The sequence below is a fragment of the Lytechinus pictus genome, chromosome 16 (assembly GCF_037042905.1).
Source record: "Lytechinus pictus isolate F3 Inbred chromosome 16, Lp3.0, whole genome shotgun sequence".
Taxonomy (NCBI): domain Eukaryota; kingdom Metazoa; phylum Echinodermata; class Echinoidea; order Temnopleuroida; family Toxopneustidae; genus Lytechinus; species Lytechinus pictus.
This window is the reverse complement of record NC_087260.1, coordinates 1,884,055-1,901,514: the sequence shown is the minus strand read 5'-3', so window position 1 is coordinate 1,901,514 and position 17,460 is coordinate 1,884,055. Positions and strand designations below refer to the sequence as shown.

Sequence of the window (17,460 nt, the reverse complement as noted above, 5' to 3'; positions counted from 1 at the left end):
TAAATTTAAGTCACTTCTTTATGAAATTGGACGGGAATACCTACATGTATATCAAGCTGACATAAGTATGGATTAATATATAGATTAAAATCTAAACTATGAACAGTATCATTATTCCAACGATATGAGCAGTTTCAAGGTTCAAGTTATTGACAAGCATTAACATGAATTTGTATGGCCCGTATTCTGAAGTCGGGTTTTACTTAAACTCTGGTTTAAAGTTGTGGTTTAAGTATGGGAAGCCAAAAGTATCAAATTTTTTATTAAGTTGTATGTTTTTTATGTTTACTGTGCTCTTTCCTGATTCATCAATGGTGAAGACAATCATCTATTTATACTTCCTACACAATTATGAATGATTTTGAGAGCCGAATGAGCTGACGTATGATATCTCTACTGTTAGTGATTATGTAACAATTGGCCGTCCATACTTAAACCACATCTTTAAACCTGAGTTTAAGTTAAACCTGACTTCAGAATACGGGCCATAGAAGGATGCTTGTTCCTAAGTTGAATATAATGATCCAGTGATACCCAGGCTTGATCAATGATTGATTTTGTAAAAAAAAATGTCTTGATTTGATTCAGAAACTTAAGTTACAAAATTATTGAACACAAAATCACTTTGGTGAAAATTATGGGACCACCTGGATCCCTCCCACCGGCCCCTATCTCCTTCCCCTTTCCCATAATGCCGTCTGGATGCGCAACGCGCGTCCTGCGCAGATTTGATATGACGTCACAATCTACAACTGGTACCATGAGCTAAATACGCAAAAGTTGGATTGTGATGTCATCTAAATAATTGCTCCCATTACGCGGTTCACTTTTATCATAGTAACGCACCATGGAAACGCGCACCTGTCGCACGACAATGCCAAAAATCATGCATCTTTTGTTGACAAGTCATTTTTACATCATCTGACATTCTTGAGGCAAATGACGGAGCAAACCGAAGACTCTTTTCAACTTACATCAGTGCAGTTCTTGCTTTATATCTCGTTCTATATTGGGGTATTTCTAGCAACGCTTCTCATTTTCTTCAAGAAAATCAGCTCATAATCATGTCGCTAATCAATGAAACAAATAATTTGGGTGAGGAAGGAACTTTGCCGACTGTGAATCAAGTGGATAGTGGAAATGATGACCAGTCAAATGGAAGGACAGAAGAGAGATTAGAGGAGTCCGTTACTATTGAAAGTGTTGATATAACAGGTAGGATGGGGGGTTGGGTGTCCGGACACGTAACAGAAATGAAGCCTTGTTTTTATCTCAGGAATAAACCAAAAATATAGGCCTAGGTTGAATAGTTTTTTTTCACCATCAATATTTGTTCTTTATAATATTTTCTTATATTCTGTGCTAAAAAGAATTAAAGACATTGCTTGTAAACTTTTCAAAATTGACAGTAAAAGTCATGTGTCCGGACACCCAACCCGTCCGGACACACAACCACTGGGTATAGGGTAAAACATAAATGGAAACAATAATATGCAGTAGGCCTATATCTAGATCAACTTCCTTGCGATTAATTGGGATTGAAGAAGATAGTCTAACGTTAGAATTATCTTTAGACATATTGGCCCGTATTCTGATAGTAGGTTTAACTTAAACTCATGTTTAAAGTTGTGTTTTAAGTATGGGAAGCCAAAAGTATCAATTTTTTAATATTAAGTTGTATGTTTCTTATGTTTACTGTGCTCTTTCCTGGTTCATCGGTGTTGAAGACAATCATCTATTTATAGGCCTACTTCCTAGACAATTATGAACGATTTGGGAGCCAAATGAGCTGAAGTATGATATCTTTACTGTTAGTGATTTATGTAACTTGGCTTATCCATACTTAAACCACAACTTTAAACCTGAGTTTAAGTTAAACCTGCTATCAGACTATGGGCTATTATGATCTTTATGATCGTTATAAAAAAACAAAAAAGATTTAGAATCTAGGCCTATACTAACATTCGGTCTAAAGTTAGATCTATCTTAGTTTCATCATCCATCTCATCTGCTGTAATCTTTAAAGGGCTCAGCAGCCTATCACGAAGATGAAATAAGAATTATTATTTCCTCTAAAATTAAAATGGGTGTTTTGACGCCAAATCGTTTGCAGAATGGGAAGCATTTTCAATTATTAGTCCTACTTTTAATTTAAGTTTAGGAAAAAGGCCAAATATGAATGAATTCTGCTTTCTTAAAATCTTTAATTGAAATCTAGATATTAATTTCATATTTTTGTCTCACCTGCATAGCAGAGTGAGACTATAGGCGTCGCTTTTCCGACGGCGACGGCGGCGGCGGCGTCAACACCAAATCTTAACCTGAGGTTAAGTTTTTGAAATGACAGCATAACTTAGAAAGTATATGGACCTAGTTCATGAAACTTGGCCATAAGGTTAATCAAGTATTACTGAACATCCTGCCTGAGTTTCATGTCACATGACCAAGGTCAAAGGTCATTTAGGGTCAATGAACTTAGACCATGTTGGGGGAATCAACATCAAAATCTTAACCTAAGGTTAAGTTTTTGAAATGTCATCATAACTTAGAAAATATATGGACCTAGTTCATGAAACTTATACATAAGGTTAATCAAGTATCACTGAACATCCTGCATGAGTTTCACATCACATGACCAAGGGTCAATGAACTTTGGCCGAATTGGGGGTATCTGTTGAATTACCATCATAACTTTGAAAGTTTATGGATCTGATTCATGAAACTTGGACATAATAGTAATCAAGTATTACTGAACATCCTGTGCAAGTTTCAGGTCACATGATCAAGGTCAAAGGTCATTTAGGGTCAATGAACTTTGGCCAAATTGGGGTATTTGTTGAATTACAGCCATAAATTTGAAAGTGTGTTGGTCTAGTTCATAAAACTTGGACATAATAGTAATCAAGTATCACTGAACATCCTGTGCGAGTTTCAGGTCACATGATCAAGGTCAAAGGTCATGTAAGGTCATCATATCTCTATAAGTGTATTGGTCTAGTTCATAAAACGTGGAAATAAGAGTAACCAAGTATCACTGAACATCTTGTGCGAGTTATAGTAGTTTTCAAAATCAGCACTGCTGCTATATTGAATCGCGTGATGCAGGTGAGACGGCCAGAGGCATTCCACTTGTTATTCGTTTAATATTTAATTGTTTTATGATGAGATATCTATTCCACGGAAGCGTTTCCTGAAAGGAATTGTCGGACGATTGATCGGATAGTTTCCATAGTAACAGTGCTTCTCAGCCAATCAAAATCAAGCAAAGTTGTCAAATCCGACAATCTGTCGGACGAAAGGTGTTGATTAATTAAAGATCACCAAATGTTTTAAAAATATTAACCTATATTCATTTATCATTTAAAAAGAAAGTGGGAATTGGATTTTAAAACATTTTTCTTCTAAAAAATCATTAAGGTAATGTAAACTAATCTGTTAATTTTCTTTGCCACGCTGTTTAAAAAGTTTGAAACACGTTGTTTAAACTTATTTTGGAATTGGTTTCATTTTTTAAACATCTTGCTACAACTTTTAAGCATTAGTTGTAGTACGAAGGGGCTTAAACAGCACGCTGAAAATTTTCGAAAAGCATAGTGTGCCAGGCATTAATTTAGGGCATTTTAGCAAGCACTTTGCAGACACTTTCTATAACACAGATAATCTCTTTTTTAAAGCCATTCACAACAAAGCAGTCTTTGTCGAAAATCGATGAATCAAAACAAGTGTCATCGTAGATACTGGACGAACGACATATTTGCAATTTTTGGTCCGCTATAATCGTATAAAGACGATGTGCTGTCCCGGTCCACCATCTTTCTAATATGTAAATTGTGACTTGACGGGCTGGCATTTTCAATAGATTCTGAACGGTGAAGAAAGTGTCTTCAAAATGGGTCCTGAAATACGCCATAGATAGATAGATAGATAGATAGATAGATAGATAGATAGATAGATAGATAGATAGATAGATAGATAAATGGATTTTATTAAAAACATCACGTCTATCTGTACAAAACTAACTTTAACATGAATTACAAATAAAAATAAACATCACATACATGTATTACAAGTAACATTTTAAATCAAAAGGCCACTTCCGAGGTCACTCGAGTATCCAGACACCCAAGAGGGGGTACATAAACCTTAATATATTCATCAAAAAGGCATATTACCTCGAAAATGACCAAAAAATACTTTACATGAAATTTTATCATTCAATCATGCATGTAATAATCAAAACTGAAGCATCCATTCAACAACTAATAAAACGATCAAAATTCTTTAGAAAAATAAATAACAAAAGTAACCGTAAACATTGAATATGAACGAATACGTAGCATTAGTTCTACAAAATTAATTATGAACGCTAACTGCACTAGAATATCTTGACAACAGGGTAAAACATAACAAAACAAAAACATATGAAAAGGAGAGGCTCAGAGATGGAAAATCCAGATGAGCCAGGGTCTAACTAAACATGATTGGTAATTAAACAAAGTTATATTAATTCGTATGTGAAACAAACCTTTATCAAAAAGAAAACAAATCTAAGATACATTGTAAAGTCATTCAACCTAAAACCGGTAGATATGCAAAGAAAAAGCGAACCTGAAGTAAATTACTTTCATTTTAAATAAGGACGGATTACAGTTTTAAAGGTATCATTTTAAGCCAAAAATATACAATTTATCACAAAGTTTTATAAAGTTTTATGAAGAAAGATGTCTATGTTTTATCTTGTTCTTCAGTCAGGAACGGGGCTGTTTTCAATTCTTGTAGTCTTACTTCTGGGTTCAACACAAACACGCTGCTTCCTTAGCTCTCGACGTTGTTTGGTTGTAGCAAACCATCCATGCACTACGTTTAACTTGATGGCACTGCGAGCAAAGAAAAGACACAAATTCAATTTTCAATTCAATTCAATTCTTTTATTTCATTTCCATTCAAAACATAATACAAAGTTATATAAAGTAATACAAATCAAGTACAATTTTACAGAAGGGCATTCTTACTTCGTAAAAAAAAAAAAACAGTATAATATAGAGCAAAATGGAAATGAGGGGGATCCACTAAAAAGCAAAGCTTGCATAGTGTGGATCCCCTTGGAAATGAAGAAAGTATAGTCGACTTATTCTTATATGCGTACATATATGTATTACAGGAAAGAAAAAGAAAAAGAACAAAAGAAATAATATTGATGCAAACATAATTACTGAACAAATGCAAAGCTTTTCACACAAAGAGGTCTCCGTTGTAAAGGATATGTTGCGCAAGACAGAAGAAAAAAAAACAGAAAGAGAGAGGGGATGACAAGACATAGAAGACAAGGCAAAACAAGAGACAGGACAGTACAAGACAAGATAACTATTTTTTTAAAAGGAGGAAAACTAAGAATGGGAAAGGGCTGACCACGAACCAGCTTGATCTGGTGAAATAACAAAATATGATATAACTGGACAATATCAGATGAAAAAAGATAAAACAATAAAAGTGAAAAATGTAATGATTATAATCAAGATAATGAAGTGTTAGTTTCGTTGCGAAGAATTATAGGAATTAAGCAGGATAAGTTTGAGTTTACGTTTGAATGAATTTAAGGAGACACTGTCTTTAACATTATTAGCTAGTGAGTTCCAGAATTTAGGACCGTTTTGGCCAGTAAAGTTCTGTAAAGTGGAATGTGAAGTTCGTCAGAGTGTCTCGTGGGGTAGTTATGATAAAATTGATTTTTAGGGAACATGGCATCAAAAATATGGGGAAGTGCATTATTATTATAACTATACATGAAGTGCCCTAACTGTAGTAAATACAGGTCTTTGACTTTCAACAGTTTACTTTCTAGAAAAAGTGGGTCCGTATGAGAACGGAAACATGTACTATAAATAATACGAAGTGCTTTCTTTTGCAAAAGCAACAATTTATCTAATAAGTATTGACGGGTATCACCCCAAATAAGAATCACGTAGTTTAAATAAGGCAAGATTAAGGATGAGTAGAGCATGATTAATGATGTGGAGGGAATGCAAAATTTTAGCCTATTAATGATACCTATATTTCGTGAAATCATTTTGGATATATTTTCAATATGATTTTCCAAGAAAGTTTACTGTCAACTGTTATTCCAAGAAATTTGGTGTAAGGTTCTAATGAGGTATTATCAAACATAATGTTTGATAATGAACCATTCTCTCAGACAGCATCTGTAAATTTGTCACAGAAATGCAATTTTGGCATGATATGTACTGATTCGATCATACAGGGTAGACTGAACATGAATTTGTTTTTTTTAAGCTCATTTGTTTCGGATTACAATCATAATAATTTTGTCGTATTTTCTTCATATGAATCACGCTTATCAACAATAATGATTATCATTTTTTTTTAATGTGTACATTTGGCCAGCAGACTCTATCAACATCACTGATGGTCAGCCGGACATCGTCACCGAAATCGATGAACCGAACATCCCACCTACTTCCACTACTCCATCACAGTCGCTTTCAATGGCATCTTCGTCATCACCGTCCGCCACTCTGGGAGAACAGGATGTGTCGACGACGACTATCTCGACATCGGAATTGATGACACCTATGATAGAGCATGTGCAGGGTCCGGTTATCCGGGTGTACTCCCCTTACATCGAAGACCACAGAGAAGTCACACCGGGACCGAACGTGTTTGAAAAGAATATCCGAAATGCCATTGAATCGCGCAAGCATGAAGAGGCAACCCATGTCGACGAACATAAAAGAGAGCAGATTCAAACAGGTAGCTAATCAAGAATGAAAATGAAGTTTACTTCAATTAATTGTTGTCTTGATAGATACGTTAACTACTTTGCCTCCACGTATTTTTGCTATTTATTTTACTCGTCATGTTTGCATTCTTTTTTTTTCTTCGGGGAGCGTTTTAAAAGGATTGTGGGACAGTTAACGAAGTAACTGCTTCTCAGCCAATCAAAATCAGGGAATGTCAGATCTGACAACCTGTCGGACGAGAATGTTGATGAAACGCTTCCCAGACCGCTGCTCTTGTGTGCAAACGAAATTTCCAAATCTACATTCATCTTTTGCTTAAATAACTTCTAAAGTTATACTACTACTACTACTACTACTATTACTACTACTACTACTACTACTACTACTACTACTTCTTCTTCTTCTTCTTCTTCTTCTTCTTCTTCTTCTTCTTCTTCTTCTTCTTCTTCTTCTTCTTCTTCTTCTTCTTCTTCTTCTACTACTACTACTTCTTCTACTACAACTCCTACACCTACTACTATCTGAGCTAATGTCACTCTTTTCTTCTCCTTCATTTCCTTCCTTTTCTTCTCCTTCTCACTCCATCTTCCCCTTCTCCTTCCTGCTCATGATTATCTTTCTTCCAAATATCTTCCCAACCACGTCAAATCAGATGATCCTGTTGAAGAATCCACAGGCGGTAATGTTTTGGAAAAAGCTAATGATCTGGATCAGGGTGAAACAAAAACACAGAAGACTGACCAGTCGTACGAGGGAACCGATAACACGGAGAGCGCAGCGGTTGAGCCAAATGGACGGACTGATGCTCAGGAAGGTGATGAAAACTTGGTTGAAACACCCAGCAACCAAGAAGGTGCCGGAATTTCGGCTGAGACGGCATCTAGCAACGATGCAAAGACTAACTCCACATTCGTTGGGCCCAGTTACAAGGAAAACCCCAAAACCTCGCCCGAAGGTGTTTGCAACGACGAGGATGCCGGGGCTGAGAGCACAGAGCAAGAAGATACTACTAGAAGACTGTCCGATATCATCTCTGCTGGTGAACAGCCAGAGAAGGTCGACTCACAGACTGATAGCTCAGGTATGCTACTTTGCAATATCTTTCAATGACTTCAAGCACATAGCTCCAGTTGGTTTATCTTTATCATCCTCAGATAGTGAATAGCTTCATTGATATATCTTTCCATAAAAGATCTCATCTATCTATCTATCTATCTATCTATCTATCTAACTATCATGTCCCTACAATCTCTTCAAATGAACTCGGTTCGAACAAAAGTATTTTCAGATATGACACCCTTTCCGTCAGTTCATGGCCAAAGGAAAGACCGGTTATTTTTCTGGGCCCAGCTCTAAGGGGCTTGGATCGACTTTGGACAGTCGTGTTGGCGTACATTATGATACTTGTTGCAAAAAAAAAAACATTGGATCAACCGAGCTCATTTCCCAAGATGTAGTTTTAGTAGGCAAATATCCACCATCACCCCTATTACTTTCTCAAGCTAGGAGTAATCAGTGCGTGTCCCAAGCTTGCCCATCAAAATTAAATGTGGCCAGAGGTTAGTTGAAATTTGAATATGTTTATAATTTACAGAATGTAATGCTTACACTTGTTACAATTTGATTATAATCTTGGCTGCAGGAGCAGGTGTGCAGACTCAACCGGAAGAATCGGACACCCTCGCCCAGGCCAAGGAGTGGCACGATTCCATCGTTCGTCGGGTGGCTCGGCTACGAGGATTGTCTTGTTGGCTCGGTGAGCGTAACAAACGGATGGACGGCATGGTGGAGATCCTTGTTAGATCGCTTGAGCATATGGGTGTCGGAGCCGTGACGGATCACATTGGAAATCTGGTAAGCGAGAGACCGATTCATGCAGTTATATCATGATCAAGTGTTGCTAAAGGGGTAATAGGAACCCCTTCCCGTCCCCATCACATTGCGCAGTGACATTTCCCCTTAATTGTCATACTTCCCACTCACCCTATTTGTGCCATTCTGGTGCATTCTTGCAAGTTTTGGTTGACGTTGTATTCACCTTTGTGGAAAACCATCGCGAATTAACCGTTATCTTAACCGTCAATATGTGATCGCATCCTTCCGTGCAAGCATTACGGGTGAGTTGCGGGCAATCACTCGCGGAAAAGTTTTGAGCATGTTCGAAACTTTTCTGCGTGCAAATCAGACTTGCGTGAGCTAATGCGGGAAATTGCGTGTGAGATACTGGCGAGATAATGTCAATGCGGGCGAGCTATTGGTAAAAATAGTCACACGAAGTCACACGCAAAGCCTTTCGGAAGATTCATTACTCATTAAGTACGCTATATTTTTCTTACCGTTTGTAGATTCCCCTTCAGAACTTTCGTTTGAACTCGGCTATCAAGCTTTCTACAACGGACCACACGTGGACGACGTGCGATGAGGATGTCATGAGCAATGATATCAATTGTAAGTACCTTAAGCCCAGCGCAAACTATATGCGATGCAATTGCACGAGTATCCGAAGGCAACAAGTTGCCAATACCCACTATTCGCTGTGCAACGCGGGCGGAATTTACGACGGTATATTGATGATTTTGAAAAAGACTTTTGGGCCCGTCGCAAAACACTGTCTTGCAATGCAAATTGTGTGACCTGAGAATTTTTTTACGTTTCGCATCCGCAACGGAAACATTAGATCTGCGTTTCGTGTGCAAAATTATGGTTGCTACTATGGTAACAGCGATATATCCGACTTAGGACGAGCTTCCAGACCACATTTGGTTCCTCCCAGAGCTCGAGAGGGGGGGGGGGGTGCACTTCCATTGACAAATGGATACCAGACGCGACCACGTGTAAAAAGGGATTTCCTTTTCAAGAGTGGGAACGTTACGTACTGTATATTATGTAACGTTATATGGGTGTCAAAACGATATTTAAAATACTGAAAAGGGATACATTTCGTTAGAAAATCTACGTATTTTAGGTCTTATTTCCAAAACTTTTTAAGGGTAGGGTTTCACACGCCAAATACTTGTTAAGGGATGCATTTTCATAATCTGGAAAAGACTTGCCTTCCTTGTTTAGGGTGCTTTTCTAGACCCCATGGTCGCGCTCATGGTATCCACTCGTCAATGGAGGTGTTCTACCCGGACCCTAATGACGCGTCCCCGAAGTTTGCGAAAACTCGCTAATATCGCAAGCCAGCGCACACATTGCAACAATTCTGCACAGCGCTGTAATTCCATGGCGCGCATATCGTCTGCGCTGCAGGAGCTCAGAAAATTGGTCGTAAGGTCATCGTCTGGTTGGCTGACATTATAAAAATTGCAGAGGAATCGTAGGAAGATTTGACATGGAAAACTTTTGAGATATGGGGCCCGTTGCATAAAACTTTTTACCTGAGAAAACTCAGGTTGTTTTTACTGGAGTTTTTGCCCTGTGTTAAAGTCAATGGCAGATATCAGACTAACCTTAGTTTTCAGTTTTTACCAGAGTTTTCTCAGGTAAAAAGTTGTATGCAATAGGCCACTGGTCAGCGATTCTTCTGCGACAAATCCGATCGCAGTCGATTTTCTTGCAATCGGATCTTAGTGCGATCGTGCCATGCACCTCTAGTGTACGCTGGGTTTCATTCCCCAAGAAATGTAAATTTCAGCAATTAATGTGAATTATTTTGAAATCGATAAGAAGGCAGGACGAAGGGAGTGTTGATGAGTTAAAAGAAGAGTGACGAAATTAATAATAAAAATGACCAATAGATTCCCCCAAGAAAAAAAAATCAAAATGTCAAAATAAATTTATATCAAAGTTTGAACGAATATGTAATGAATGCGATAAGGACGTTCCAGTTAAAATGAAGTCCATTTCCTTTTCATCAAATTTTGCAGAGTTTCTTTGGTGTGCTTATTTTGTACGGGACTTCAAAGTAGCCGTATTTGAATGATATGAAATGTTGCGCAATCAAGATAACTATGCCTCTCTTGGACCTCACGAATTCCCCAAATGAGTTTAAATGGCCTCTTTACTCTGTCGATATCGCATCAAACTTTCAGGATATCTAACTAACTGGATACCAAAGTAAGAGAATATCTTTTAATAGGCAAAATAAATCTATTTGGAGTCAGCAGGCCCTCATTTGACAAAAATGATGCATAAACTCCCCCCCCCCCCAAAAAAAAAAAAAAAAAAGATTCCTTAAGGGACAAATCTACTCAAAAATTTTAAAAGTATAATTCAAGCTGCAATTTATTAAAAATCCATGTCATTTTCATCATATTCGATAAAATTGTAGAAGAATGCTTTACAAAGGCTTAGGGAAGTTAAAAATATGGGGTCCATGTGCTATCAGTGTCTAAAGTGTTGCGAGTTGGCTTGAAACAGCCGAAAATGCGCCGAAAACGTGCAAAAGTCTGATAATACCTTCTAAAGTGCGAATGGTTCCATTGTCTTGCTCCCAAACATTGAAAATCCATGTCATTTTCATTATACTTTGCACATAAATACTTTAGCACCTGAATATTCCAAATATGCACAAATTAACATAGGTCTATGTGCTTGATTGTTTGCTATAGAGCTTCAAAGTTAACCCAAATAGATGTTCTTAAGAATTGCGCATTCAAAAGAATTTGGCATTTTTAGACATCACGAGATCACAACATTGAGTTTAAAGCTCTGTTACCATGATTACTCAGTAAAAAAAACAATAAAAAATCATCAAATTTCGCAATATAATGAATATTAAACAAATATATCAGGCTTTGAGAAAGTATAGTGGAATTATTTATCTGAGGTTGGTCTGGCAATTACTATTTTTCCCCGAGGGGCGAAGCCCCGAGGGAAATATAGTAGTTTTGCCAGTCCAACCGAGGATTAATAATTCCCACTATGCTTTCGAATGAAACACCTGATATATTTGTTTTATATCCTACTTTTAATAATTTATAACCATAATCTATGCGCTGAGCATGCAAAGTCCTGTTACTTGCGTTGAATTACCTACTTTTCTCCGAGCCACCGCGCTCAGCGGAACGCAGATTAGTGTCTGCGCTGACGCATCGCGCTGGACTTGCGCGCCCGGGAGAGAGAGCGCGCAAACCGGTGCGCCGAGATATCCAGTTTTGTGAAATAATGACGTCATAATATTGGTATATCCAAAAATATATCGAGGTCTGACGTCACGCAACATCATAGTTGAAATATATTAGGTCACATGATGCTACTTGAACCAATCACTATACAGGATTTACTCTATGTAGGATATAATAAACAAATATATCAGGCTTTGAGAAAGTATAGTGGAATTATTTATCCGAGGTTGGTCTGGCAATTACTATTTTTCCCGAGGGGCGAAGCCCCGAGGGAAATATAGTAGTTTTGCCAGTCCAACCGAGAATTTCCACTATGCTTTCGAATGAAACGCCTGATATATTTGTTTTATATCCTACTTTCAATAATTTATAACCAAAATCTATGTGCTGAGCATGCAAAGTCCTGTTACTTGCGTTGAATTACCTACTTTTCTCCGAGCCACCGCGCTCAGCGGAACGCAGATTAGTGTCTGCGCTGACGCATCGCGCTGGACTTGCGCGCCCGGGAGAGAGAGCGCGCAAGCCGGTGCGCCGAAATATCCAGTTTTGTGAAATAATGACGTCAGAATATTGGTATATCCAAAAATATATCGAGGTCTGACGTCACGCAACATCATAGTTGAAATATATTCGGTCACATGATGCTACTTGAACCAATCACTATACAGGATTCAATCTATGTAGGATATAACAATATATATATTAGGGATTATATCCTACATAGAGTAAATCCTGTGGTGGCTCGGAGAAAAGTAGGTAATTCAACGCAAGTAACAGGACTTTGCATGCTCAGCGCATAGATTTTGGTTATAAATTATTGAAAGTAGGATATAAAACAAATATATCAGGCGTTTCATTCGAAAGCATAGTGGAAATTCTCGGTTGGACTGGCAAAACTACTATATTTCCCTCGGGGCTTCGCCCCTCGGGAAAAATAGTAATTGCCAGACCAACCTCGGATAAATAATTCCACTATACTTTCTCAAAGCCTGATATATTTGTTTATTATATCCTACATAGAGTAAATCCTGTATAGTGATTGGTTCAAGTAGCATCATGTGACCTAATATATTTCAACTATGATGTTGCGTGACGTCAGACCTCGATATATTTTTGGATATACCAATATTCTGACGTCATTATTTCACAAAACTGGATATTTCGGCGCACCGGCTTGCGCGCTCTCTCTCCCGGGCGCGCAAGTCCAGCGCGATGCGTCAGCGCAGACACTAATCTGCGTTCCGCTGAGCGCGGTGGCTCGGAGAAAAGTAGGTAATTCAACGCAAGTAACAGGACTTTGCATGCTCAGCGCATAGATTTTGGTTATAAATTATTGAAAGTAGGATATAAAACAAATATATCAGGCGTTTTATTCGAAAGCATAGTGGAAATTCTCGGTTGGACTGGCAAAACTACTATATTTCCCTCGGGGCTTCGCCCCTCGGGAAAAATAGTAATTGCCAGACCAACCTCGGATAAATAATTCCACTATACTTTCTCAAAGCCTGATATATTTGTTTACTATTTAATTGTTTGCTATTCCAAGTCTAACAGCACTCTCAGTTCTTAGATATTGCGCGAAAGATAACGCATCAAAAGCTTTGTATCTACAATATGTGGAGGAAAAATTCTAAAACCACTTTACCAATTATTCCAACTCGGGTAATATTCGTCATGCTTTGCAGCACTACAATGTAAAGTATTTTGAAATTGTTGAGAAATTCAGAAATATGGTCCATGGAATAATTCCAGTTTATTAGCTTCATAAAATCTGCAGTTGAGAAAAATACATGCAGCTGATACATACAGCTGATTAATCACTTCATTCATTGTGAGTGCGCAGTGTAAAATATGCGCAGATCATTATGCGCAGATCATGATGCGCACAAACATAATTGTCGAACAATTGAACTTTATTCTTGATAAAAAAATACCACAATGACGACTGCCAATATTATGGGTTTTTTTTTCTCTAGCCAAGGATGGCAATGAAATATGCTATGAACTGAAGTTTTATCATTCTGATATGAAGAAAAGCATTCCATGACAAGTGCCAGTATCCACGGCTGTGTCATTCATGGGTTTAAAAATGAAATGTATGCACAATTGTTAATTCCATTTCTCTACTTGTTTTGTTATCTGATCCTCTCCCGATTAATGTAGCTTGGCTGCCCGATTCTCTCCCAGACGAACATGACCTTCCCTTGACGAACGAGCAGATGAGGAAGTACGAGAGTCAATTGGAGGTTCTCCGAGCAGAGAACGAATCTCTTCAGCGGTCACTCCAGGCTGCCCTGGATAGTCAGGGGTCGTTGGGCGTTCAGATCAACCAATGGCAGGCCTGTATCGATAGCGCCGGACAGCAGCTCTGTCGCGTCACCCAGGAAGTTCACGAATCTAAATCACGCGAAAGGCACCTGCGCCACCTCCTTGGCGAGGAGAGACGGATTAAGGTAAACTGAAGATATCAGGGTGCACCCCCTACTTCTCCTGGAAAAGTACATAAAAAGGTAACAAAAATATCGACAGGTTTTGGACTTTTCCTGGGAGATAGGGGCTTGACAAAATCTTTCCAGGAGGCAAAATATGTTGATCGATCAATTCTTATGTATAGTCGACCGTTTTTGTTACCAAGAACCCCTTTTTTGTTTACCCCCTCCGGCAGGGACGCCGATCGATCCATCCATGTTTCGAAGGGGGGGGGGCAAAAGTGAAAAAAGATGATTAACTTTTCGGCGTGCTAATTTATGATACAGAATTAGCGTTTAGCATAGCGCGCCAAAAAGTGTCAATTTTGCAGGTTTAATAGTATTTTTAAGCCAGGTGTAAAGGTTTATCAGTGCGTTGCAGTGGTTTTTGAAACATTATGTTTGCATTGCATATTACACATTTTTCAAGTTGTTAAAATTATCGATGGGCGAATAGTCCCCTTCCAAATTTTCATTGGGGGGATCCCCCCCCCCCCCCTCTGAATCGACCCCTCGATCTGCACTTGAGAAAAGTTTTAACGGGATTGGATAAGAAACAAATACACCCATAAAAAGGATGATGAAGAGCACAATGAGGGGAAGAAGGGTTGAGTTTTATCAATATGCTCATTTCTTTTTGAACTTCTAATGCCAATACGTAATATAAGCATAAAATCAAGATCAGCTACCATTGGATGAGTCAACAGCTGGTCGTTATGAAGTGGTATAACCTGCAAATGCGCCTACCATGCAAAAATGAAAGCCAGAGATTGAATATACTGCAAATTGAAATTATCGGCTGGGTTACTTCGAGTTTATTAGAATCCATTTAATGGAATATTGGAACATAAAGGTTTGTTTCTTCATCTTTACCCCTCAGGATTCGCTGGTGCAGCGAAATTCTTTAACGAAGGCAGAACAGGATCAGACATTGGAGAGTGTGAACAGATGGTCCCAACACAGTAATGAGGTCATGAGTGGTCCTACTAGCTCGGGAACCTTGGCAACCGATGAGAATAGTGCAACTCTCTTGCAAGGGATGACGGCAGAGAGGCAGCAAGTAGTTGATAGTTTTGCTTGCAACAACTACCCAGGATCCCCCTTGTCCCAGACCACAGTCAAAGGTCCAAATGGTTCGGAGAGACCGTGGCAACAAAAACGGGTTGTTGGAACAAGGGACACACGCAGTAGCAGACTAAATAGCTCTGCGCCGCCTTTCGTTTCGGCATACTCTTCTTCTCATCGTCCAAACTATCGTAGTAACTGGCATGCAGGATCCAACTGGCATTATAGATCCGGATCTGGACGAACCGTTGGATCCAGCAGCACGGGACGGGGTCGGCACGGGAGCGGAAGATCGTATTACCGAAAAGAACACAGCAGCAATGCAGGATTTAATCAACTCCTTAACGGATTCTTTGACAACTTGAACCGGATCGAGAACGCGCTTCGGCAGCAGGGTATCAACGTGCCTGGTCCGACGTCCGAAGCAGTGCCAGGAATTCAGCAACAACCGCAGGAGGTTAATGTATGCAGTAACGTACAATACCCAGCATTAGGTGTCCATGATTTACAGCAGCAGCAACAGGAGGCGGTAGCGACCAATCAGCCTGTGTATTTCAGCGGCCCATCTCTACAGCAGAATGTGGTCTACTCTGATGTGGAGAACGTAGTTGCCCAGCAACTGATCCAATCGATTCCCTCAGTGCAGCAGGTCCCTCCGAGTCAAGCGGTAGTCAAGGAAGGAGTACAAACTGTCCCTGCGGCTCACGTACAGTTTGCACAAGTCGAGGGCCAGGCTTATTAGAAAATAACAAGGACGTGAATAGATTTGAGTGCTACGGAGGTAACAGTGCTGCCCAGTAGAAGAAAGCGCAATTTCTATTGTGTTTGGGGTCTTATTCCCTAGGGATCATACCCCAATTGGAATTATGTGAACTGTTCTTGACTTGAGACGGTTTTTCTCAGACATTTCAAAAGAGCTTGGCTCCCCTTTGGATGTTCTTGTTTTCATGCCACAATACTTCCCTTTCCATTTATACTCGTTAATGTTGACGTGAAGGATATTGATCATGTTGTTGCCGACCAGAATGTGATTGCTGTATAAAAGTATTTGTTAACTCTTATATCAATGCGGACATGGGCGGAAATCCCAGGGGGGACAGGGGGGCGTGTCCCCCTACTCAAAATAGTAGGGGGGACACAATAGCGAATGCCCCCCCTACTATTTGTGGTCTTTTATGATGGTAAGAAATACATCATTCAAAATCGAAATAAACATGTATTTTAGGACGAGATGACCTTACTTTTGGGATGATAACCTTTTTTTTTTTTTTTTTTTTTTTTTTTGCTTGTCAAATTTATTTTCGTCGAAATGACCATAAATTTGGGAAATTTGGGGTGATAACCTTTTTTTTTTTTGCTTGTCAAATTCTCCAGCCCCTTGTCCCCCCTACCTTTTAGGAGAGATTTCCGCCCATGAATGTGGATGTTACAGTTGCAAACGACAAGCATTGAAGATTTGTTGATGGAGGTGGTGAAGGTCATTGTGGATCGGAGTATTTATGAACCCGCCGCACACTACACGGATTGGCTCCGACCCGATTTTCTTAGGAGTCGCATTTTGCATTGAATATGGAAGATCCAAAGAATCTTTTTCATATCGCTGTCGATGAAAAAAAAAAATCCTGGGCGTCATTAAGATTTAGAATTTAATGTGCGATTCCTCCCCCCCCCCCCCCCTTTCATTAAACAAGGAGGCTTTGTAAAATCCTAGAATTTTGATTTTGATATCCCTATATTTCGATTTCGATATTCCATCATTGACCGTTAAGATTTTACAAGTTAGAATGGTAAAACCAATTGCTATCATGAATTCTAGATGTTTTCCAAAATCGGATCGCAGTTGGATCGTGTTGTGTGCGCAAAGATTTGGTGATATATACGCCGACGTGAGCCGCGTGCAGTTGCGAACTTTATGGTTCAAACTCCTCGCGCCTAATGTGGATCACGTAATATTTAAGTGGCGCCTTCGGTGATAATGTTCTTTGCAAAATAACGAAAAAGCTGCAGTAGGTAAAAGATAATACACAAATATATCAGGCTTTGAGAAAGTATAGTGGAATTGTTTATCCGAGGTGGGTCTCGCATTTACTATGAAATTTT

The 17,460-nt window shown here is 39.0% G+C and overlaps 1 protein-coding gene across 1 annotated transcript; it reads left to right on the top strand.

The window, feature by feature from the left end:
* The first annotated feature begins 1,064 nt into the window (after window positions 1-1,064).
* LOC129279016 (uncharacterized) lies at window positions 1,065-17,021 on the top strand. Its single transcript, XM_064111564.1, has 7 exons — window positions 1,065-1,215; window positions 6,406-6,768; window positions 7,411-7,839; window positions 8,401-8,612; window positions 9,104-9,206; window positions 13,991-14,280; window positions 15,176-17,021. The coding sequence occupies exons 1-7, from the start codon at window positions 1,065-1,067 to the stop codon at window positions 16,100-16,102; spliced, it is 2,475 nt and encodes an 824-aa protein (XP_063967634.1). The 3' UTR covers window positions 16,103-17,021.
* Window positions 17,022-17,460: the final 439 nt, after the last annotated feature.

Coding starts and splice junctions, on each gene's coding strand:
- LOC129279016 (XM_064111564.1), top strand. CDS start 1,065: ATGTCGCTAATCAATGAAACAAATAATTTGGGTGAGGAAGGAACTTTG. Junction 6,769..7,410: donor AAGAGAGCAGATTCAAACAG/GTAGCTAATCAA, acceptor ACGTCAAATCAG/ATGATCCTGTTGAAGAATCC. Junction 9,207..13,990: donor CATGAGCAATGATATCAATT/GTAAGTACCTTA, acceptor CGATTAATGTAG/CTTGGCTGCCCGATTCTCTC.